The sequence below is a fragment of the Merops nubicus genome, unplaced genomic scaffold (genome assembly GCF_000691845.1).
Source record: "Merops nubicus isolate BGI_N331 unplaced genomic scaffold, ASM69184v1 scaffold4579, whole genome shotgun sequence".
Lineage (NCBI taxonomy): Eukaryota > Metazoa > Chordata > Aves > Coraciiformes > Meropidae > Merops > Merops nubicus.
The window spans coordinates 56,162-82,253 of record NW_008628888.1 but is presented as its reverse complement, the minus strand read 5'-3'; the positions used below and the strand labels follow the sequence as shown (position 1 = coordinate 82,253).

At 37.2% G+C, this 26,092-nt stretch overlaps 1 protein-coding gene across 1 annotated transcript in view; it reads right to left on the bottom strand.

The window, feature by feature from the left end:
- LOC103779175 (BRCA1-A complex subunit BRE-like) overlaps nucleotides 1-26,092 on the bottom strand; it is a 79,688-nt gene that overhangs the window by 24,089 nt on the left and 29,507 nt on the right. Inside the window, exons 3-6 of the mRNA XM_008946795.1 lie at nucleotides 14,888-14,987; nucleotides 12,730-12,800; nucleotides 11,126-11,208; nucleotides 5,870-5,872 (exon numbers count right to left, since the gene is read on the bottom strand). Of these exons, the coding sequence (XP_008945043.1) occupies nucleotides 5,870-5,872; nucleotides 11,126-11,208; nucleotides 12,730-12,800; nucleotides 14,888-14,987 (257 nt within the window). The remainder of the gene's footprint in view (nucleotides 1-5,869; nucleotides 5,873-11,125; nucleotides 11,209-12,729; nucleotides 12,801-14,887; nucleotides 14,988-26,092) is intronic.

Genomic DNA, 26,092 nt, shown 5'->3' with positions numbered 1-26,092 from the left:
TCTGCATTCGAGTGCTTCTCATGAAGTCAGTCATGGAAACAGGAAACACATATTCCAGGCTCCAGAGCTGTCTCTTATTAGTATATATTAATCATCTTATTGCCTGTTCTTTTTTTTGTGCACTGAATTCCACATTCTCTGTGTCTTTACTTGCAACTGAACTCACACTGCTGGGAAAAACAACTTGTGGACTTGAATGCACTGCCTCAGAATGAAAAGTTCCTTCAACTCAGAGCTCTCCAGTCTTCATGATGTGTTAATGTGGATGAGACTCACGTGAATTTACAATGCAGCTTGGTGGTAACACAGATATTGTATTATATAATGCTCCTTATACATCTATCAAGCTCTATTTTAAAAAGAATATTTCTAGTAGGTTTTCTGACATGACTTCTCCTCTGGGAAAGCTGTTTCAGACAGCCTGTACGATGGGTGAAAAATCTTCACCTAACTTCAAGGGAAAACAGCTATTACACAGGAATTCCAGTGCAGAAACCCTTTCAGGAATCCAACTGGTCACTGTAGCTACTGAGAAACCTGAACAGATGCAGCCACCAGCATTTTGGGAACTGTAGTGGCTAGCACAAACCTCTGCAGGGCAGGAATTCAAGGCTATTTTGCAGTGAATCTTTCTTCGACTCCTCTGTGTTGCAGGTCTTTAGCCTACGTTCTACTGGCAAAAAAAAAAGGGTGAATTTGGCTCAAAACACACTCAGAATTACAAAATGCCACAACTATCCTGCTGTGGTGTGTGATGATGTAGTCTTGCAAGAATGAGAGCAAGGATGACAAATAACATATCAATGCCATTAGCGTGGGGCGTTAGGCTAACAGAGCACAGTCACAGGAATTTGAATTTGTTAAATACTATTAGGGCTAATATTGCTCTTGGAGAATAACAGGTTATTTGCAGGAAAATGCTATTTTGAAATCAACATTGCAAAATATCAAATGAAAAATGAAAAGCTGTTTATGGCCTTTTAGCTGAGACACTTGCAGCACTTTGGGTATGTTGGTAATCGTGTCTGGTTTTGAAATAATTAAGTCTGCCCTTGCTATGGGAAATATCCACCCCATTGGCAAAGTGAACACTTGTATAGTAAATGATTGAGATGACTTCTATACACAATGCTTCTAAATAAATACTCTGAAAATACAATTGCTATGAAAAAAAGAAATATTTTTTTCTTTTTCTGTTAACTTAATCAGTTATGCATCAACCAAATTACAACACTGAAAAATGGAAGATAAAAATTACAGTGTGATCGTAATGATGAAAAATGGCAATATTTTGGATTATGGCAAATTATGTGAATATATGAAATTCAAAGCTCCTTGTTTTGTACTAGGAAATAGGTCTGGTAACAGAAGGACTCACTACAGAGATGATCCTGTAACTACATTTGTATAATGACTGATCCTCAACAACACAAGATCTTCTTGACCTTTGTCAGCAAGTATAATAATAAAGAATGAGAAGGGAGACCACTGAGATATTTAGAAGTTAAGGTTATTAAAAGGTCATTAGGAAGAACACAGCTAGGATAAGAAAGCAGGAAAATGCTGAGGAACCTTTTCTTTAGTACAGGTTTAATGCATTACCTCCAGAATGTGAGCAGGCTGACAGCAGTTACTGGAAGTGCTGGCAAAGGCCCACTTTGCAGTAACTTTGATAATGTTCATCGTGATACTAAGGAATGCTTGAAGTAATCTAATTTTTTTTTTTTTTTAAATTGGAGAGGAATGACTTTCACTTACTGTCAGTCCAGGCTAATTTTAAATAAGAATTGTTTCTTTTCAAAATTTTTGCACCAGCAGTAAGTCCCTTGCCTTAATGTGTCATGACAGCAGCACATCTACGGATATGGCCAACTTCAAAGCCTCAGATACAGAAGTGGTTACCTTTAACTCCAGTGCTCTTAGACAGCCCTGAAGAATAGTAACAATGAATTGTTATGGATTAAACTATTCCACCACATTACAGAGAGTAGAATTGTTGACTTGTGGATTTTAATGAGACTAGAATAGATTTATCACTTAGTTTTCTTCATTTTGGTTTGTTAGTTGTGTTCCTTTTAAAAAAAATGTAAAGTATGTAACCCATTTTTATTTGAAGAGGATTGCATGACACTGCTGCATCTATCTTGTGGTTCTCACTCCACTGATAATGGGAACTACAATATAGCCTAGGCACCAATAGCAACTAGATTTATGATTACTATTGTTTTGATTTTATTTCAACATAGGCAGAAGATATGGTTGTAAAAATATCCTGTAACTTTATCATGACCTGTTACCTTTTTAAGTACCCCATCCTTCATATGAAAAGAGCATTTCTAAAAAATGTGACAAAAATAGTTGAAATACCTTCAATTACAGCCATGTGCTGCAGACAGAGTATCTAATTCTTTCTTTAGTCTTACAGAGGAACTAAATAACAGATCAAATGAAGATATTCTTTAAACAGTTTCCAATTATGTGGTCAAAGACCCTGAAAAAGTGATGTATCTTAACCTTAAACCTGCTCTATAATGCCTTCTTGCTTTGGAGTGTCATCACACACCTCAACTACGTCGTACTCTGTTATAATTTTACAGCAAGACTGGACTGCCTCCTAAAAATATCCCATGGAATATCTCATAATCCTATACTGAGCTCAAAGAAATGGCATAATGGCCTCAGAAGTCTTTTCCTTCTCTGATTTCTGTAACCATGATTATTTCAATTAAGAGGAAGGCTTTTTATTTTTACCTCACTAGCTTCAGCTAGTGACATCTATTTCACTTTATTTTTGCTTCAAATTCTTAAAGATCTTCATTCCCTCCCCCTTCCGTTTTTATTTCCTTTCATTGTTTCTGCTGTAACAGTTTCTATAGTAACTTCTCTAAGTGCTGATGAGATTGATGCTACTAAAAGCTGCCTCTTCTCCATCTGAATTACTTGAAGCTTATACTTTAAATACAGTTGCAGTTGTTATGGGTGTAAAAAGCAAGCTGTGCCCTTTCTTGGCACAGGCTGGTGACCACTGCAAATAAGTGGTGGAGAAAAGGTGAAAACATTTCCTCTGTTTTCCCAGCACAGAGATACTCTGCTAAATGCTGAGAAGTTTTACATTACTTTCCACCAGGACAGGAAGACTTCTAAAGCACGTTTTTACTTGAAAAGTATCTGTGCAAAACCACTGGCTTCTCTGACACTTTATTAAGCTTATGAGGCTTGCAAATAAGTTCTTTTTCCTGCTTGAAATGATGCCAGGGATTTGAAAGGAAACTGATTTCTTTCACTCTCATCTGTGATCAGCGTGACATTATCCTGCAGGTCAAGAGGACCCTTTGCTGACACAACAAGGCCCTTGGCTGACACACATGCTGTCCTGTTCTTGCAGGCTCCACTCCATGCAGGCTCACAGCCTTCAGACCACAATGCAGTGTAAACCTGTCTGACCCAACCAGCCAACCAAGCCACCCCAGGTATTTTTAAAGCTCAAGTGAAACCTACTTTATTGCAATATAGGCCCATTGCTTCTTCCCACTCCTGAATATTACAATTCATTAGTTTTGCCCCTGAAGCCACCTTTTACAGTTCTAAAGACTTGTATTATCTTTTCATGACTTAAAGAACTAGTTTGTGGAGCATACACTTTTAAGCCACGCTTTCCAGACCACTAGCAAGTTTTGGTGCTCTCTTGTGAATACTCCACTTGAGGATGAAGCAAGATAAACAGCAGAATCACAACCTTAAGCTTCAGGGAGAAGACTCTGGGCTGTTCAGGGATCTTGCTCCTCCCATATAAGAATCCTGTGGGGGATAATGGTCCTGGAGAGAAGATGTGTCCATGATCATCTCCTCCAAGCTCAAGAATGGTCCACACTAATTAGCACGAAGTCAAGCACTAGTGGCAGGATGCCTATAAAGATGAACAAGTAGCTCCTTATGAAACCCAAATATAAAAAAGAAGCACATGAGATATGGACACTCTGTGAGCATGTGGAGCATCTGTTGTGAATGTCAAAGCTCATCTGGAGTTCAGTTTGCCAAGGGGAGTTAAGGACAAGATGGGCTGCTACAGGAACAGCAATGGCAAAAGGCAGACAAGGGAAAATATGAGACTGGTGTTGAATGGGGCAAGGGAACTGGTGACAAAGGAGACAGAAAAGCAGCTTAAGCAATTACTCCTTTGCCCATTTAGACTTTGAAGCATTTTTGTGACCAGTTCCACCTCTAAACCCAGGTGTCTTTATTATTATTCAGAAATAAAATACATTTATTTCATAAAAAGCATGCAGCAGTCACCTTTGTGTGCCATTGCTGTGTCACATGTGGATTCTTAGAAGATGTCTACTTTGATGACACAGTCATTGTCATTGGGTAGAAAGAGGAAGGAAACAGGGAAGAAGTTGTCAGAAAAGCTTTTTTTTCTTGATACAGCTCTTGTGTCTAGAAATTTCATACCTCTAACAATGCTCATCATCTCCTTTCCAGGCTGAAAACAAAATATTTGCTTTCTACTTGCTCCTGTATGCAATTTTCAACTTGCTGTGTCTCATACCTTCTGCTTGGTTCTCACCTTATAAAAAACTATCTGTGAATGCCATGTGAGACAACGTCAAAATGTGTACACACAAGACAGATAGAATAAGAAGAAAAAGTACCAGAAACTGTATTCAAGTCCCACCTCTGTCAATGACTTTTTCTGACCTAATTACTTTTTTTTTTTTTTTTAAAATGGAGTGGATAAAATAGGATTATATCACTTCTCTATCTCAGGCATGTTTCTGAGAATTTATTAGTTATGTGTCATACACTTGTGCACATGGTAGTACTCTAGATATATCTATTAGATAAGAAAAAGTAACAGCTCACTTTTCTGAAAAGTGTAATTTTATAAGAAGTTATTATAAAACCTTTCAGTCCATTTGTTAAAGTGCTCAGAGTTCCTGGAAGAATATCTATTAATGTCTACAGCAATATACTATGGTTTAAAAGTATGGCAAATATATGTGTTTCTCAGAAATCAAATAGGTAATATCCGCAGCAAAGTGACACTTAAAAATACTTTGCCAGTCTACCCATGTCAGGTCATCACAAAATACTTGTAAAACCTAGTTCCATCACAACAGTTGTTTCCTTTTTGTTGCTGTTCATACCAAATTTTTGTCCACTCTCCCTTTTGTAGCAGACTTACAAATACAAACCTAAAACTAGTTTATTCTGAGTGACATGATTACAAAATGAACACCGAGAAACAGGAAAAAAAGGAAAAGAAAACCTGTTTTCAGGTTCACTTGCATCTATTATGAATACTTAAATGCAGAAAATCTTATTCAGCTCATGTACAAGTAAATACCCAAGATGAAATCAAAGGAACATGATGTTTATCGTGCTCTTAATGACAAATCAAATTATCAGCTTTCAATAGAAATTTCAAACTAAATCTAGTTGGCAGCATCCCTTAAAAATAACAGGGAAAAATCTGCAATGGAGAAAAATCATCATCAAAAGTCCAACTAGTTTTCCAGACACTGCAGTTCACTCCTGAGAGAGCCCCAGCCTATGCCTGGTTAAGTGCATACCTGTGCCTGTGACTCAGGCTGCCACCTTTCCACCACACTGCCTGATCCCCAGCACCACAGCGCATCTGCGAAGTGATATGCACCTCACTACACCAGAAACATCAGAGAATGTTTTGTTTGGGGGTGATTAAAACTGCATACAGAGATTTGAAGAGACCTCCTCTGTTCAGGTTATGTTTTGCTGTAGGAAGAACAATGTGTGCTCAGGAACTTTCACGACTAGATTAAAAGAAATAAACACATGGTACCTACTAAAAGCACTGAGAGTCAAAGATTGCCTTGTGAGAGACATTTACCTGCTTGCCCAACAGTTAAAAAATTACTCCCGAGTGTTAGATCCAAGTGGTTTTTCACTTCTGCTGGCCAGTTTTACACCACTGGAGCTTTGGTAATCTCCAGTTTCTCATTTAAGAACAAAATGACATCCCAACACAATCTTTGCAGACTTTTTTTTTTTAATCATACTGGAATCCTAAAACATGTATTTTGTTATGCTTGACATTTCTGTTGAACTATCCTGCTTTGAACTGCTTTTTGAACTATGTCTGCTATCCAGACATCACTCCATTCTCCTATAACTTGTTATTCACATTGTCCTGTTGTCTCTTTTTTCCTTCTCCCTTAGCTTTCAGAGTCATAAATTCCCATTTTCATTTAAGGAACAATTAAAAGAATAAAATAAAAGCACTGTGTAAGGAAACCAAAGTACCTCATTAGATAAAAGCTCACAGAACGGATTTAATGTCAATATTCCCCTCAATAGTTGGGCCTTTTTCATGAAACAGCTGGGGCAGATATATTTATTTTTCATTTTCTATTCTTCACAGTTTATTTTTCCATACCTTTTCTTCAAGAGGCTTCTCTTTCACAGATTAGCTTTCCTGAAGAAGTAGAGCCAATGCAATTTGAATTTCCTCCAAAGACTCTTGAAGGCTACTTTCTTTTCAGCTTCCAAAAGGTATATGACCAAATCTTACACAACAGAAAACTAAAAAAAATATCTCTAAAACTACCAATCCCACTGAAATGGTTATTCATACTCCAGTAGCATACAGGATTCAATGAGCATATTCCAACTGTATTAAATGCTATATCAAAACAACAAGCACTATCTACTTCTCAGGTTTACATTTCACAACATCTACAGGCCCTATATAACAGAGAGGGCTCTACAGCCAAAACTATGGGCAGATAAAGGTTTACCGAAATATTTACAGGAATATTCACACAGAACACAGTCTCATGTTGTGGTTTCCAAATTTCTTGGATCAACAAATATTTCTTCAACATTTTTATTATCTCAGTGACTGTGGAGTTGTTGTGGTAGGTATGTCAGTTTTGAAATAAGAATCTGCAGAAACAATTTCAAAAATAAGAATAAATACTTCTGCCTTCTGGCATAAACTCTCCTAAACCCAAACAGCAAACACTAAGCTATCAGACACATGTTCATCTAGGAAAAGTCTCTAAGACTTCACCAAACCTCTTTGCTACCTTTTATTACCACAAAGTCTAATTGTTTATTTCATCAACTGCAGGATGAACAGATGAAGGGGATGATGAATGCTCATCAGCTCTGTTCTGTTGCCTTTCCAGGGGTAGGGCAATCTCCTCCAAAGGACAGGTAACATCTTAACTACACCAGATGCCTGGAACATTAACATTTACCTAAATTCTAAGGATTATTGTTGTTCTTCTGAAAGATTAAAACAATATCTGAAACCTCTAAATATCTGAGTTATTTCTTCTTGGAAAAGGAACAGGCAGAACAAATTACTTCTTCAGTGCAATGTTATTTACAGTGAGTGGGCATACATTCCCCTTCCTCTGAACATTACTGGAATAAACTGCACTTTCTTTGTGCAGTAGTGTAAACTTGTCTTCCCAGCTACTAATGCTCTTTCCCAAAATTCCCTACTTTTTTTCCCCCTCCTCCCAAGACTCATCTGACAAACATGGCTACCAAAAAATTCCTCGTTTGTATCCTTATTTTCCAAGCTGCTTTCTGAGGCTGTGGACCCATGTACTAATCCAGATGCAAAAGAGGTTTATGTGATCGAATACAATTGTTTAGTTCAGGCCATCAATTCAAACCATGTTAAGTTGACTGCACTGGCACAAATTGCTCTGCTGACAAAGGTGTGCAGATAGCAATACCAGAACAGGAATGCAGTAGCAGCTGGCACTGATGACTTCCACCCAAAAAAACCTGAATCCAGAAGCAAGTGTCTGCCCAAAGTCTGATACTCATAGGTATAACCTCCTTTGATCCAGCTAATGCAGTAGCCCCCTTGCCTACTTCTCTCTTGTGTAGAAACCTCCTCCTTGCTGAGATGCTATTTCTGATCTGTTCTCTGACAGAAGTAACCACGTAACTGCACAGATAGGTAAGCAGGTGGGCTTGACACTCCCCTAACAAGAAAGCTCATTAATTAAACTTTAGCTTTTACACGAGCAGCTCTATGGACCTCCTGAGTCACTAGTACTACTCCACACAGAAGCTGAAATCCCTTGGATTTAGCAGCAAGTGTTCCCACCAACCTCACCTAAGTCTTGAGATTGCATACAAACTTAAGGTAGAGTTGACAGCTTCCAACATTCTCCATACCCTGAAATATTGTTCCATGAAGCAAAATCTTTTTAGTTTAATATCTGTCCTTTTCAGGATGTCTTAAGTAACTACTCACACAAAGAGTGTTTCATTGCTATTGCAATCAGTCCTACTTCTGTCAATCTCCTTTGTGCTGATAACCTAAAACTCTTGTAAGATAAAAATTAATCTTTGAAAAGCCTATATACAGGTTGCTTTGGAGTCCTATTCTTATGTCCTTACTAATAAGGCTACTTAATTCTTAGTTGTGAACAGATAATGTAACTTGTATTTTTATATATAGTATAAAAACACAGATTGTATGCACGAGCAAGAATATGAAGAAATATTTATCTCCAAAACTAATCATACTCATTTATAATGAAGAAGAGAAAGAAATCAGCCCTAAGTTTACTTACAAAGCTTCATACTGAGACTTATTCATAAACAGTATCACTATCAAAAGCATGAAGCCTGATTAATGATTTCCTCTTCCATGTGGATGCACAAACTTCTCTGAATGTTTACTTCTTCTGTCATATATTTGAAAGCACTTGACCAATTTTTAGAACTAAATCACTAAAGCAACAGTTCCTTTGACTGCTCTTTGATCTAATATAATAACTTCAGCAACTACATTAATATAATGATTAAGTTTGCAATTAAGTAGCTCTTCTGTGTTTTAAGATAGACTGGGTAGACTTTGCTCTTCATTTTGTAACTTCTGCAAAAAAATATTTTTTTTTTAGCAAGTGAAACTATTCTGAAGTTATTGGGCTTTGGCTATTCAGGACTACTTTTCTGTGTCTCTCCTCTGATCTTTAATTCAGTTTACTCAATAGAATCATCCAGAATAATTTCACTTTACTTCTAATGAGTTTTCCTTCCTAGTATCCAAACAAGTTTGTAACTTTGAACGCAAATAGTGGCAAAAACTCACCAAAGTTATTTTTGAAATCTCTGAATGAATGGTTTAAAGGAAATACAACTCATGTTAGGGCTTACATATATCTCACAAGCCCAATTAAACCTAAAATTTCAACCAAAATTAAGATACCACTAAAATTTACTATGGTTCCTTTCATTTGACTTGCCATGGTGCTTGCTGTATACTGAACTACTTATTCTCCTCTGAATACTTTCTCTATGTGCTATAGTAAATATATAAAGTAGAACAGTTTAGAACTTATGGCTATCTCTCCCAGACATTTTATTAGACGCTTGCTAAATATTCAACCATAATATACATAGTTATGTCAGTGGTTAAGAGATGAAAGCCTACATTACTTCACTCAGGAAATGAAGGGCAGGTTTCGGTCCTTTCATTGCAATATCCTTCAGTGCATGGAGCAGAAATGTTTTTGCAGCGGATTGTTCAAGCGGGTGATGCAATGGTTACACAGCTAAGCCACTGTATGATTGCTAAGGCCAGAGGGTTAATACATAGTGATAAACTATTCAGTTATAATTGCAGCTTTCATGCCAGTTAAATTGAGCATTCTGAATATTTCACAGTTAAAAGCTACTCTGTTATTTAACAGAAATTTGAATCTTGATTCCCCTGAAATCTAACATCAACATCTATTAAGTTGTATTATCCCACAACAAAAATCCAGTCCACGGGAATTTTAACTACTGATAAAATTAAGGCAAACATACTAGGGAGTAAGAAATGTAGGAAACCTTCAAGAAGGTTGTACGTAAAGAAGCATCATCTCATAGAAGTAAATCCCAGTGACCAATTTTCAATGGTAGTTGAAGAGTGATTAAAGACGTAATAAGGAGAATTTTTCAAAAATTAACTGTTTTATTTCCTTTTCCCACAATTGAAGTAATACTATATAATGGAAGTTTTTAATTTCAAGTTTGAGTTTTCTAGACCTCTCATGGTCATTTCTGTCTAGAAATCTTAGGTGATAAAGAGATCATTGAGACCATTTTTTAGGCTCTCCAATACTACACAGAGTGAAAGACTTCTCTGAACAATGTCAATCCTCAATTCCTGCTTTAAAAACTCTGGGGCAAATTCCAATGTCATTAAGACATCATTAGTTTTCTGTAAGAAAAGCTACTTCTCAATCAAAAAATATGTAATCAGAAATATTCTAGTGTTAGAGTGTTACCAAATATCAAAGTTGCAGCTGCACAGATTGTGCTGTAATTATTTTAAACAAAGAGAAGCGTAACAATCAAAAATAAAGAGTAATGTGACTGCATTTCCACAGACCAAGACATCTTTGATACCTGTAAATTACAGCTGACCACAGAAGAAAAAATTAACTGCTACTTCATAATGCTACTTAAGTTTACATGTGTAAGGCAGTAATGAATCCACACTAACTTATTCCTACATGAAGTACTTCCTAAGTATTTACTTAATTAAGAATATCTTTTTTAAAGTAATAAAAACTTGATTTAAAAATTTGAAATGATAGCAAATCTAGCTCAGTACTGTAGCAAACAGTTAGGCAGTTTTGCCTGCACAGCTTCACTCTAGGAGTAACTTCTGGCTTTTAACAACAGTACAGTATTGTTTCTCATTTAATGCATTTTCCTATAAGTGTCTTTACTATCACTATCAATGCATTAATTCCTGACAATTATGGAAGATTTTAGGTATTGCCAGGTTATGTATAGCATTGGTCCTCATTACTGACACTCTTAAAAAGACAAGTTACAACTGTGAACCTAATCTTGAGTCAAACTACAAGAAAACCTTGCCAGGATGCTTCTGGGTTTCTGCAAAGCAGGCAGTATGCTATCAGTGTGGATTCTCTCCCCTTCTCCAAATAGAGTCAGGATTTTGTATTTTCAAAGTGTTATGGTCACATCAAAAATACATTAAGCACTGGATAAAAATCACTAAAACTTTTAAATGGTTTCCTGTAATTGTATTTTTCCCCTTTTGAACTTGTATCTTCAAGAAGACAGACATTTATGCCTAAGGCAAAGAGTTACTCACTGTGAACAAGGAAGCAAAAATCCTTCCACATCAACAACAGAGTAAGCTTTGTGAAGCCTTCTGCATCATATTCCACTACACCACTATGAAAACAAACAAACAAATTAATACAATTTTTACATACTATTAATTCTAATACTGAATGACAGATATGTAAATTCTCTAATACAAGTATTGGTGGTTTATTTTTGGTTTTGTTTTTTGTTGTTCTGAAGCTTCCAGTATTTGCTTTATTTATTAACAGTTACAATTTTCTTGCTAAATGAAAATTAAACTTTTAATCTTATTTATTTTGGTAAATTGTGGTATTGGAGTTTCTTACCCAAAGAAAGGCCATATTTAGTTTATATCAGTGCACTTTAGAAAGAAAGGAGACCTGCAAATGCATCATTAGTACTAAATTGATAAGAACTGTACACACACAAATTCCCTATATGTTACTCAGATTAAAATAATTTATTAACTCTGCAGTAAGTGACAGGCTAAAACTGAACATGAGCAGGTTGAGAAGAGTTTAAATCTGAAAATTCAGAAGAGTGTATCTTCAAAAAGCAAAGCATGAAAGCATACAAAAATTAAATATAGAAGACTTGCTCAATAGATGGATTAAAAGTTTCATCCATCAGGAGTCAGTATGCTTTAAAAGTCTCAAACAGCATCAGGACTCATGAATTACATTGCAGGTGAAATAAAATCATAGGCACACCTAGGCCATTTCTACACTGTAGTTTGCTCAGAAGAGAACGGAGTAACTTTTTTTCATGCAGACTGAGCTTGCATTGACTCTCTATCTACTCACATGACTAATTACAGTCATTATCTCACTATAGTTGTATAAAATTTGGGTGCATGCCTGTCTTCCTGCCCTTGAGAAAGCTGACATTTGAAGTGTTCCCAAGTATTCATGTCATTTGGAATCACCACTTGGGAGCAATAACCCCTTCCTTGAGAAGGAGGCAAAGCACTGCTGGTCAGGCAAGCACTGACGCATCGGCTCCTGGGCTCTTGCTCGAGTCAGGATTTAGGTGGGAAACCAAAGCACCTAACCTTGACAGTGCCAAGGCACCCCTGGTTAGCTGATTTGAAGCCCATGTGTCACCACGCCAGGCTGCAGACCTTTGAACTGCAGGGATTCACCACGACCTGATAGCCTGTTCTCTCTTGAGCCAAGACACTGCTGGGCGGTGGGAGCAGCTGACTCCCAGTCCTGTCTTTACACCGAGCAGTGGTTTCTGGCTCCTGCAAGGCTTGGACCCATACCCACTTCCTCATTCTCCCACCTCACTCACTGCCTACTACTGCAAGACCCCTCCAGTCACTTTTTCAGAAAAGACCACATTTCTTTTGCACAAAGAGAAAATCCATGCTGTCCTTTTCCCATCATCAGCTCCCTTCTAGTAAAATCAGATCGGCAACTGGCCCAGAAGTAATGCTGAACTTCATTCCAGTACTGCTACAGAGAGACAATCTATATGCATCATTCTGTGAAAAAAGACCAGATTTCATCTAATCCAGTGGACAGCAGTGACACCACCAAAGACCATGTGCAGAAAACAACACTTCCCCCCATGCTACAGAAAATAATGCATCAGAAGAAAACTTACGTTCCAAAGTGACTCAGGAAAGCTGCAATATACTCTCTTCTCTTATGGTATCCCTGAATAACATACTGTACCTTAAAAAAGAAACAAACCCAGAGCTATAAAAAGATTAAAAAAGCCAGTGCTCCAAATTTGTCATATATTCCTTGTTAGGGAAGATTTATGTTTGACATGGTGGTGGTTCTGAATCCTACATTTAGCTTGCATGATTTCCCTGAAGAATCCTAAAATGCCTTTAAAAAAACAGTGGATCTTGCACACAGAAAGTCTTGTACAGAAATCTCTTTGCTCACTTTTGAAACTTGGTCTTTCACAGTGTATTGAAGTGCTGTTTAACTGCACAAGATAACAAGCGAAGAAAGGAAACGTGTAACCTTGCCTTGCTGGAGTCTGAGCAGGAAGCCCTGACAGGCAAATCATAATTACCTGAACTGACAGTTGGTTAAGTGTCAAAATAACATTTTGGCTATAAAATAAAATAAAATATAATATATATATATATGCATATATATATATTTCACAACTGAGCTTGTGTGTTTTCTGAAGGCTGCACCTCCAACAAAATCTTCTTAACATTAAGCTCTCTCAGTGGTTTCATGCTGACTCAGGGAGCCACCTACTCAACTGTGAGCATCAAATTCTGAGGCATTCTGGGTTTTGAAACACTTCCATCCTGGCACAGACAAAATCCAACAATGCTAAACTTAGAAGACTTAAGGCAAAATTCTCCTTGCATCATGTATGTTTTCCTATTGATTTGAATGGGATTACTTAGCAGAACAGTGTGAACAAGGGTTTGGCCCATAACAGAAACAAATTATGTGTTGCCAGGCTGCAAGGGCATCTAGTTTGCAACTGGTTACTTCAAATACTTACAGTATGGTTCCATATGTGAGTCCCTATGTACATCCTTTTGCCTTCAAGAATGAAAACTAGCATTTTAAAAAACTTTTTTCCCCACTGAACATGAAGAGAACAGGAAGAATATTTTTCTTGGTTACAGTAATACTATAATTCCTTGGCTGGCAAATGCTTTCCTAAGGTTTTTGAAAAAGCCTTGATACAATCACTGCTGAGAGCTATTTTGTACCCCTGAAGTTAAATTCTATTTATAAATCCAGATTTATTTCATTTTATAAAAAAACCTATGATTATTTTGAAGGTTTTTTGTGGGATCTGAAATGTTATTCTGGGAAAAGGAAAACATATGATAAGTTTGCTTAAGGGACTTTGTTTAAGAAAGGATAAAAACAGTCCTGTGTACTTGCAGATTTTAAAAACAGAAAGTGATTTTAACAGAAAACCACAACAAAAACAACTCTAAAGATAGATTCCAATATAATTACGGAAACACATTTTGAAGAACTTTTTCTAAAAGAGAAAATTATTTTCCTCATTTAGATAAATGAAGGTAAAAATATAAATAAGAATAGGAGGTCTGTAGTTGGCAGATTCCTAGATGTTGGCCCCTAAGCTATCTTTTCAAAATTACACTTTGATAATGAAGAAGCTTTCAAAATACTATACTCACTCTCTTTTGTTTAAACAGGAAGCTATACCAGAACACAACCTTTTCAGCCACCTTAAGTAGCTATTACTGTATAAACATCCAACTAGACTGCTGATTCAGTTCATTTGGATGAAACATCTGAAGTACTGGAAGTACTCAAAACCTACAGCGAAGACTATGGTGAAAGAACTTAGATCTTCCAACTGCAAAAATAATATGCAAACTACACATTTGTATTTACTAGAAACATTTTATCCTACGTTGTACCATGTCATAATATGAAAAATCCACTCCAGGATCTGATCCCAAATATGCTTAATATTCAGTGCCCTGAGCAGGTGCTCAGCTCCTATCAAGAAGGTATTCTTAGTGTAGTTCAACTGAAGTATGCCCTGCCTGGACTACCTGGCAGAAGACAAATTGTCTGTGGAAATGCTATAGTGTGTTAGTGCAATATGGTACAGCACTTCAGGGAAAGGAAAACTGATTCAATAATCAATAAAACTGATCAATTAATCAATAATAATAGAATGGGGATTCTCAGCCAGTGCTTTCCCAGTTCACTTTTGGCCATGGGGACTGAATGGAGACACCCACGCCCCCGAATCAATAATAATATCTTTACTGACCGAGTTCTCTTTACTGACTTACCTTGTTTGTTAGCAGCTGGCACACTTGGGGTACGTAGTCGATAAGACAACCTCCACCAGGAAAGGCTGGGATGTGAAGGGCAGATGATCCTCCAAGTGCACTAGAAATAGAAGTCAATTGAACAGTACATTACACACAGAGTCCCTGGGATTTTAAAGTGTTTTCCACAGTGGTTCCCTATGGTTAAAGTAAGAGGGCCAGGATGAGGCTGTGGTGATATAAAAAAGTATTGAGTGATACCATCTATAAAAATAGGTTATAACATGACACACTGTAATTAAACTACTTTAATCAAGAGTATAACTAGTGCAAAGCATTAGCTTTTTCACTCTAAACAATTCTATTTCTTAGCCCTCATCAATAAGATGTGGATCACTGTAGTTAAGATATCTTGTTATTGCAGGAGGAGAGGACTTTGAGTCTTGAATTATTCAAAAAGCCACCTTCAGTCAAACCAGCTAAGAACAAGTAAAAAACTTTGGACTGAGGAGTAATAGATGGCCAAGTGCATGTCAGCCATGCCATCTACTACAGTCTTTGGCTTCCCAGTACAACACAGATGTTAATCTACTAGATCAAGGGCACAGTGGGCCAGAAAGATTTTTAGGTATGTGATGTAATGGGGGATGCTGAATGAAATGTTTGTCTTCAGTCTGAAGAGAACACTAGGGAGGGGTGGATACTGGAGAAAGGAGTTGAAGACATACTGTTATTGAAGGCATATTGATGCCTTCAATTATCTAATGGAAAAATATTAAGATGGAGCCAAAGTCTTCTCGGAAGTACACAAAGGATGAAAGGCAATGCAGACATGTTGCAACAAAGGAAGTTCTGGTTAGCTATTAGGAAAAACATTTTAAAAATGAGAGTAATCAAATACTGGAAGACAGGCCCAGAGGGGCTGGGGAATCTCTATCCTTGGAGGTGCTCAAAGCTCAGCTGAACAACTGCCAGGAGCATACTGACCTAAGCTGGCCCTGCTTGGACAGATAACCTCCAGAGGTTCCCTCCAGTCTACATTGTTTTATGTTGATATACCCTGATTCTACTATTTTGTTAATTCTCAGAAGGAAATAATATGAACAAAGATATTATGCAATATCTTTGCATGCAGTCCATGCATACACCAGAAATCTGGATGGTAGGAAACCATAGAAAGAAGATAACTTCAAAGATGTATTCAGGCACCTTGATCAACTGCCTTTATCACAGGACAGAAGACTGAAGCATGCGTGCTATTGCTCATGATAAATGGCTTGTTTGGTGTGGAAAGATCTAGTTCTTTTTATTTAAATCAGCCTGCATAAGCTGACAACCAGCTGAAGTCCATGCTACTTTTAGCAGTACTGACCTAAATCTTTCTTACAGTTTTTACTAATCAAAAGGGATATAGATTTGCATTACATACTGCAGCTTACATTGTTCACTAAACATCCAGAACCTTTTTGGGTACAATTAAAAATCCTGTTTCCATGAAAGATTAAACTTGGAAAGAAGTTGGAAAGAAGGTTCTACTCTGCAAAATAAAGCTCTTACTCTCCAACAGGACTTGCCCTTGTATTTTCCTTAGTACTTCATAAGATATCACTTTGGTAGATATAAATGTCTACAGTCGTACATCCCTTTGAAGGAACAGAGCCTACATAAATTAAAAAAAAGCCAAACTCAATGAGGTATATGGAAATCTGCTACTCATCAGCAGACTGTTCACCACATGGAACAGTTCTGCAGGTCTGGATTTTGCATATGCAATGATGAAAAAGAAAGCCTTGAGTATACCACAGCTACATTACAAAAAACAAACAAACTTTTCCAGCAGAAGTAAGACTTCAACAGGAGTTTTTTTCTTTTCCTAACAGAACTCAGTTTCCTTGCTGCAACCAGCTTACTAAAATTAATCATATGGGAATATAATTTTGCTACTTGTGTATGTTAAAAACAGTAAAGCATCACTATTAGATTATTACTACGTTGGAATATTTCTGAAACACTAGTTTGCTCTTTGGAACTTCAAAGAATACTGGGTCTATCAGTCTTTAATGTTGGAGAATGACAGACTTGTCCCTCCTGGTATGCTACACACGGGTTGTGAACTTTGTTTTAAGACCTTGGCTTTCTGTTTATTAAATTCTTTAAATGCTTATGTAAATATATCCATCAATGCCTCAAATCTCATACACTGAGCAAATGGTGCTGTTTGTTTTGCATCCTGCCTTGCCTCATTTGCAACCTGGTCCAAGTTCCCCCTCAGCATGGAGATACCACTGGAGACACTCAGATGACTACAACAGGAATTACAGGCTCCTCTCTCAGTTATAACAGCAGGCACGAAATTAGGATTAACCTCTGACAGATTTCACATGCCAGAAAGCTTCCACTTCTGTGTCATCAGCTTCCAATACATCTTTCAGACTGAGTTATTATGATTTGTGAATAAGAGCTTCCCATTTCACCTGTAGTCATTTTTTGAAAAGTAGTCAATCCATAAAAACTTTTGGACATAAATGGGCATCCAGCCTTTCTCAAATGAAAAACAGACTGCTACAAGGTGTGGTGCCTGAGAAAGAGGCCCCTCCACAGAAAGAGGGCTGGAATTTCTAGTCTAATTATCCTCTGAAAACAGAATAAAGCTGTACAGTATGTAATTTATGTTCTGTAGAAATAATTATGGGTAGGGAAAATTAAGAGTGGACAGGCACCTTTGTTCCCTCTGTTTGGTCAGAGAATCTGCTTATTAAATATTTTAATAAAATACTGCATTTGCACAGGACCTTGCCTCTGACCATCTCAAAACTTTCTATAAACATTCAGCAATTAAGGTTCATCTGCCTTATGAAGCTGATATTTATCTTTTATTTTTAAACACATAAGAGAGCTATTGCTTGGAGTTTGATTTGACTATCCTGCACCATGCCTGCATTGTGTCAAAGGAACGTATTTGCAGTACTCTCACAATCAGGACAAGAGGTTGTAATAATTCCTCTGATTCTATAAAAAAGACCTGCAGCTGAAGAAAGAAGTTACTTACTCAATATTAAGTAAGAAGGACCTGTAAAAGATGCAAGGAATTATGTAAAATGGTGAAAATTAGGCAAGGGAATTTTGGCATGAAGCTCAGTATCTAATGCTGCTTTTTGAGGTCCCTCAAAGCCCAATCAAAAGAAAATGTATAATGCCATAAGAAGCCTTTATAGTCAAGGACATTCTATTTGCCAAGAGATTTCTTCACCACAAGCTAAAGATTCCAGCACATTAGATCTGCTTTCCAGATACCTGTGCCTTTTGGAGCGTAGATCTTACACACCTCAGCTTGTGATTAAGCTTTCTTTCTTGGCATCACTGTTATACACTCCTCAGAAGTAAAACACATTTTTATACCCAGGAATAAAAACAACTATAACATTACACTATCAGGTTTGGTGACATTCGTTTTGTCAAGATGACAAAAAACCCAAACAAAAAAAAAATCAAGAGATGAGGAAGTTATTTTGGTTTTAAACACAAACTAATATTGCTTCCCTACAGCTGTCAGAGTAAGTCTAGTTTCACCACAACCAATTGAATTGTGTTTGTTTCTACACAATTATTACTAGTAACCTGCTTGTTTTTAAAGGCTAAAATTCTAACAGATTCTAATAGTTCTAATATAATTTATCATAATTCATGAAGCAACAGTCTTAGTGGATGCTGTTTCACTAGGACTGGTACTGGATGAAGGTAAACACATGGTAGGTCTACCTGTCTATGAGATAAAGTTACATGAACACGTTGGAACACAGACAAAGATATGTTGGACTCAGCATTTTATTCATTTGCTGTTACTCTAAACCTGCCCAGCTCTGCAAACCAACTCCATACACCTCATTTTAAGCTGGACTCCTCTGCAGCAAGTTCCAGCATTACTGGGTTTCCAGTGTCAGACACAATGCGGTTCTGATTCACAGTCTGTGAATTAAACTGGATTTTGTGAGGGACTCAATCCTGAATTCAACAAGAGCAGTAGTCAGCCTGCATTAATAGCAGTTTTGTTCTGTGGCACACTGAAATACAAATGCAAAGAGCATAGCTGGAGTATGTTTACATTTCTGCTGTTGACTGGTGCATTCCAAGTGACTTGCTCTGTCTGCCTCTCAATGGATCTATTTATTCAGGCCCACATACAAAATACAAAATTCTTTCCCATTTCTTGATCGCTTATAATGACATCAAAGTGTCTTTTTCAAGAAATGATCCTCAGAAAAATAAAAAGGACATAGCATTAATTCACAGGTTTACAGAAGTGACTGCTTTTGTTCTTGAATATTTAAGCACAAGGAACCATTTATTTCCCCTTCTTTATAAACATCACTTCTCTAGAGAAGAAGGGTGCTTCCAAGACCCTAGTTCAGAAGACTGGGTGGTTTGGCAAGGCTGACTTAGAGGCACAATGGAAGATGCTTCTCCTATCCCTACCCTGCCCCTGCTCTCTTGGGCCTGCCCAGTTCCCCTAACTCCTTTCATTCACCTGACCTCTTCCCTGCAAACTATTTCTCACCCCCCCTTTCTCCTAGCAGAAAAATGCAAGATTCACTGCATTGCTGGGAAACATTTGAGTTCATCTGAAAAAATCAGAATTATTCCAGACTGCCCCCTACATCTTGCAGGGTCCTGCAATAATAAAAATATCACAGTTTATAAACTTACGGACTAACACAGGTTACACTACTACAATTAATCACCTATAGACATGTAATACTGTCTATATATTTTGTGCTCGCACTTTTGCCTTTATGTGGTGCCATTCCCCATCTCCAAAACAGCATAAGCTTCTTTTTGAAAGAGGTATCACAAAGGAAAGTACATCTATGGAAAAGTTTCAGCCTCTTACAAGGAGGTACCTTGCACAATGGCAGTTATTTTTGCTACAAGAGAGGAAAAAGCAAAAGATCTTTATTTGGGAAGGAGGTCTAACACTGTAAGCTGAATCACTCTTATCCTTGAAAACAGTGTGAATGTATCACTAAAAAGCTTTATACACAAATTAAGTGACACATAATACCAGTTACACTCAATGTTCCTAATACAAAGTATTCTTTCTGTAAAGCCCACATAAAACAGGGAAATGACAATTTTCATTGAAGAATACAGTTAAGGATTTGTTTAGCTTTGAAAATGAAAATAAACTGAAAACTTGCCTCTGCATGGAGATTTTTTTATATCAGTTTAAAGTACGGCCAAAACCATGTTCAAATCTATGTACTAATGATGGAAAGTAGACTTCAGACTTTATAGGCCTTGCTTTTTACCAGTATAAACCCTTCTTCACTCTCTGGTAAGTTTTCACCTGCCTTTTTTTGAAACTGAAGTACGTTGCAGACCAACATAAGCATTTAAAGGGTTTATTACTCATGATGGCTATAAGCTATAGCAGCCCGAAGCATATGGAAAGAAATTCCCTTCTTTTTGCTCTTTTTTCCTGTTTTGAGACTCATGTTATGGGCTTTGATCTCCTTCCCTGTTCTCTTTCTTCTCTTTCTCCTTTGTTGCTGAAGTAAATAGTTGACTTTTTTTTTTCCTTTTGCAGTTTCATCACTTTAGTACATTACACCATTTGGCACAGGAGACACAAAGAACCACATCAAAAAAAGCACATGACCACAAAGGCTGCCTTACCAGCCATGATCCTAGATTTGCTGTCAGTTTACCATTTTTCAGACTTGCTCGACCATAACCGAATCCTCCCTATCACAGGAACAACATGGTGCTTGGCAGAAGCCTTGGGATAGTGCTTTGATCAGCAATACAGAGCTTATAACAGTAAAATAACAGAACATTACTCTTGTTACTGAAAAATTGGTCAGTCTAGGTTTGTGACAGTGTTTTCTCCCCTTTCTAGTAATACTCCATTTAAAGCAAACATAATTAACATATTGCTTGTCCACTCAAATCTGCTACGAGGTTAAGAGTCTAAAAAAAAAGTTTCCATTCTGTTTTTAAAGAAACATTTTTTACTTACAATTATTTCTACTTTAACACTGGTAAAATCAAAATGTATGGGTTTTTTTTCAGTGTGTAAAAAAAAAGTTTCCATTCTATTTTTAAAGAAACATTTTTTACTTACAATTATTTCTACTGGTAAAATCAAAATGTATGGTTTTTTTCAGCTAACAGATATAATCTACATTGCTGAGTGTACAGAAAAAAAAATTACAATCACAAATAGAGACCTGGAGGGAAAACTATGCCAAATCTACTTATTTGGAAAAAGAATCTTGGGGAAACTCAGACTAAAAATCTGACCAATAGAACCAAAAGGATAATAGCATGGGTTTTTCCTTGATCTGCTAGAGGTTCAGGATAAGTACCTCTGAGCTCCTCCTGACTAGTGACTGAAAAGAAAAAAAAAATCATTATAAAATGCAAATACTAAACCCAAAATCTATTTTAGTTTCACGGACTGTGCGGGAAACTGCACATCAGACTTGCAGAGCTTTATTTGCAGCTCTTCTGCTGACTTTGTATGTTCTAACAAATTATTGCAACCAACCATCTCTTCTGCTTGCCCACCTATAATGTCCAGATACTTATACTGAATTACACTGAAGTTTAACAACATTCCCAGAATAGTTTAAAAGCTGTGGAATGAAATAATTTGTAAGTGCTAATGAATACTGCTTTGTTTAGCTTATACTAACTTCTGTATTCTGCTGCAGATAAAATTGTCCAAATAAAAAAAACCCCAGTTTTCTATAATGTACTTCCCATTTTAGACAATGTGACTATACTAAGGGAAGATTTACATTAACTGCACAGATCTGGGGTTCCAGCAGGCTTTAACCTAAAAGACTAACACATAAACCATAGCTTGAGTGAATGAATATTGAAATTGGAATAGGAGCTCTGTCCTCAGGATTCTTCTGCTCCTCCAGAAGCATGAGACAGATAACTAACCCTACAAGTACATTAGAATACATTTCTTTCCTTCCCTGGCCAGACTCAGAGCTGGAAGAATGAACAGACACATTTGCAGTATAAAGCTTTTCTTATTGTGACTTGATAGTATACTGTAGAAGTTTGAAAATGCTAGTATTTCCTCTGAACTGGATTCATCAGGACTGCAGGGATTTTCCTCTGCATTAATGGGGTCTTTACATGCAGAAAGGTTCTGCATAAAGGAGACTGAGAGGTTTCCACTGACATGTAGAATGAGTGAAAAACTGGACTGCCAGCAATGGGAAAGGGAGATTTTCCCTGTCCTCATTCCTCATATTCTCTGAAGAAACCACACCACGTGAGGTTAACATTTATTATCCAGCTGATGAGACACTTGGTGTTACACAGTGGTAGCATACAAGCACTCTGCCTACAACAGTCACATCACACTGCTTTTTTCTCTGGGGAAGGGGACTCACTTTTATAGCTAGATTCATAGCTTACACCAGACAGCTTAGGCAGGCATGCAGGCCAGCAGAATCAACTGTCCTCTGGGACCCCCATCATATCTCAGGAAACAAATCTGAGGAAAAGTCCAAGCAAGTGGCACAGAAATTATCAGTGAGGCTTCCATATGCACAGCAGTTTAAAGCACAGGTTAGCTTAACTGGTGTCAACAATATCACCCTGTAAAACACTGCACAGTACACAAATTTTGGTCACGTATTAATTCTGACAATATAAAACCAAAGTGTAAAAGCAACATATTTCAAACTGATTCAAAGCACTAAAAACTCCCTTATGCTTAAAATATAGAATTATTTCTCTATTCTCATAGAGTGCAAACAGGTTCATAAAAAGTATATGAAAAGTTCCACAGGCTATAAAAAGAGTGTGATTCTCTCTTACAAGGCTCAAAAATGCTGACAAATGTTGTTTTTGTGTTGCAACTTACCACATTTATGCCCCCTTCAGTTTTTCCACAAAGAAAACCCACTAGCAAGGTCAATTGCAAATGTAATGTGCTCTGTCACTAGAGGCAAATAATAATGAGAATCCACAACAAACTACTTTAAAACTGAATTTAGAGGCACTTTTTATGATCTAAAACCCATAGGTTTTGTTTTGCCCCCAAAATGTATTAGTTACTAACATTAATTTTCCATCAGCACGTGAGTATTTAAGGAAAACAGCTGTAAGAAAACCCGAACAATTGCTAGATGCCTCATAGTTTAGAGTTATGGTAAAAGACACCTCAGAGGCATGGTTCCTGTCCCAAAAAACTTTCACAGCCCAGTATGTCACACTAACAAGTCCAGTGAGGAACTTAAGAGGGGAGGAAGATCACAGGTTGCAGCAAGGTGATTTAAGATGTGAACACTTACAATGGAGAAATATGTGTTTTGAAAGCATTTTGTTTATTTTTTGAAAGAATCTTGGCAGCAAATTAACAGAAATCTAAATGAGAAGTGAAGAAAAGTTAAAGATGAGTTTCACAGAGAATTAAATGATGAAATAACAGCCAAAAAAAAAAAATCCCAAAAGACCAGAAAAAGTTACAGGAAAGAAAACCAGACAAATGGAGTAGAAGCAAACTTCACTGATAGAGATAGGTAGAGATAACATAACCAACATGGGCAGAAGAAAGAGAACACTATGCAGCCCTATCTTGCTCTTAGTTCCAAAGAAGTTAAAACAGCAGTATGTGAAGATTAAAGAAAAGATTTAAAATGCCAGGGGAAAGACCTCGTCGCCCAACCTGCTGCAATCATCTTCTGTGTGGAAATCAGCACAAACAGTAAGTGTGAAAGAGGGTGGTGATTTGCCACAACTGAGGCAGAAAATTATTTTGGCTGAGAAAGAGTCAACCCTGACCTAATTGCAACACTTTTCCATCCTGCACTGATTTGAGATGCCAACAGAATAACTGAGAACTTGTTTCAAATGATGCACTCTCACCATTTCTCTTTCACATGGGCTGTGAGGGAGGAAATGTTGAAAAGTAAATTTCCAGGTAACAGATTCAACTTCCTGTTCTTCAGAAACATACTTTTAATGGTGTTACTGGTTTTGCAGATGTATTTATAGCCCCATTAAATGTGAATATATTGAGGGTCTTCTAAGCAGCAAGTAAAATAATACTAGGCATTGGCTCCTCTGCTTCAAGGGAAAAAAGTATTGACTTGAACTGCTGTCTCGAAGGAACTAAAAATGGCTTACTTATAACATGAAGATAGGAGCTCTGAATTAAAAACTTTTGCATACACAAGTAATAGAAGACTAGAGCACTGGTATGCTGTGAGCAGTACTCTCCTCTGAAACAGCAGGACTCAATAAATTAATGAAAGATATGAGGATTTATTTATGGTGAGAATCACTAGAAATTCCTCTGCACTGAAGCCTGGATAGTATGTTACACAGAGTTTGTCATAATTTAAGATACTGGTCTGCTCCTTTATAATCCACACTGCTTTAGTGATGATCTCCTGAACAGTCCCATTGAACAGAATATTCATGCCAAATCATGTGAATTTTGTCTTACTATACTTCCATAATGTAGATAATATAAATGAGTAACTGTTCTAAGATGATATCAGTTATATTTACAAACATATGCCCTATATACCTATAATTTCTTTTCAATCTTCTGGCATGCATTCAATAACATCCAGTTTACTATATTATGACTGTTCACATAGCAAGTAATTTTCTAGTACTTGCACTAACTTCAGTTAACCAGCAGTGTCTTTATCATGAAGCAGAAAAATGAATCTCAAAAACTACGACTCCACTGCCTTCCTTGCCTACTGTTTCTACCTTTTTCAGGAGTACAATAGTCATTTCCTATAACTCACAGCCTTTTACGTTGTATGATTGCACTTGCTTATATTGTTCCTTATTTATGTTCCGTAATCTACTAGTCAAATTACAGTAATTATCTCTTATTGTTAATCTTTTCCTGATATTGCTTAATGCCTAACACTTCCAGTGACATAATGATTTTGTAGGCATGCTATTTTTGCCTCTGTGCTACGACAGTGCTGTATGCTACCCTTCTCCCACAGAATCAATTTTTTTCCTTTCTCCTTAGGCCAGACAGTAACCCTCATTTGTGGGTCTCTTCTATCTGGAGAAACCTTTCATGTAAGAAACATCCTGTCTCCTGCATCATCAGCATCACATCTGATTAGCTTACATGAAGAATGAGAAATGCAAAGTACTGAAAGGATAAGAAATCTTGCAGAAAAAAAATCAGAAGTGAAATGAGAGCAACATGCTGGAAAACCTCTGGATATGAAGTTGAGCATTTGGGTCATCGATAAGAATGCCTGAGGGAGGCAGAAAGTTAGAAGAGAAAAATGTTTTTCTACCATACATCTGGCTTCTGACACTGATTCCATGTGTACACAGCATGATTAAGGGGCATTCTTGCTCAGATCTTGAAATTGGCTTTATCTTGTGTTCACAAACGATGTGGAATGCTACAAGTCTGGTCTGGTGCACCCACTAAATGCTCCAAAAGGCCTAGTGAGCTCAGGTTTTATGTAAGCCACTTACGTTCACATGTGGACACAGGGCAAGAGAACATAAGTTTCTCATGTAAACACAGCCACTGTGGTTTCACAAGCTAATAAGAACCATGTTAAACCCTTGTGCACTTAACAAGATGATATGAATCTGCTTGGATGATTTTTACAGCCCCTTTCAGAATCTTCACCACAAGCATTTGGGTAAGTGTTTTGTTCCTATTGACATAAATAATTCAATATTCTTCCTAATATATTCTCTTCAAAACAGAGTGAAGCAGAGCTATGCATCACATTGCACAAAGGCAGGCCTTGGTACATGGGAGGACTGGGAATAATTCTCAGAAGAAAATATTGGCACTTTGAAACACCAGTTGACATGAGAGGTAACAAAGGTTCCTTCTACAACAAGGCAGACAGTTCTACTTTTGAAACAAAAAAAGGAAAGACAGAAAAACCCAGAGGTCTTCATTGTGTTCAGATCAAAGCAGGGACCCCAGACATGCATAAGAAACCGGAAATGTCATAATTTCAAACTCAGAGCAGTATTTAGTTGGTCAAAAAGTTGAATACAAGCATTGCCAGGATTTTGTTTTCACTGATGCCCGGATTTTGTGCCGCCAGACAAAGGCTGGAGTGAAAATGCTTTTCACAGGGGTTCTCCTTTTCCCAGAAGAGATTATGAGTGTGTACAGTGCACATACAGACATCAGTCAGGCCTGAGCCAAATGCACACACGTGCATCCTGTAAATCTCCTTTATTGCA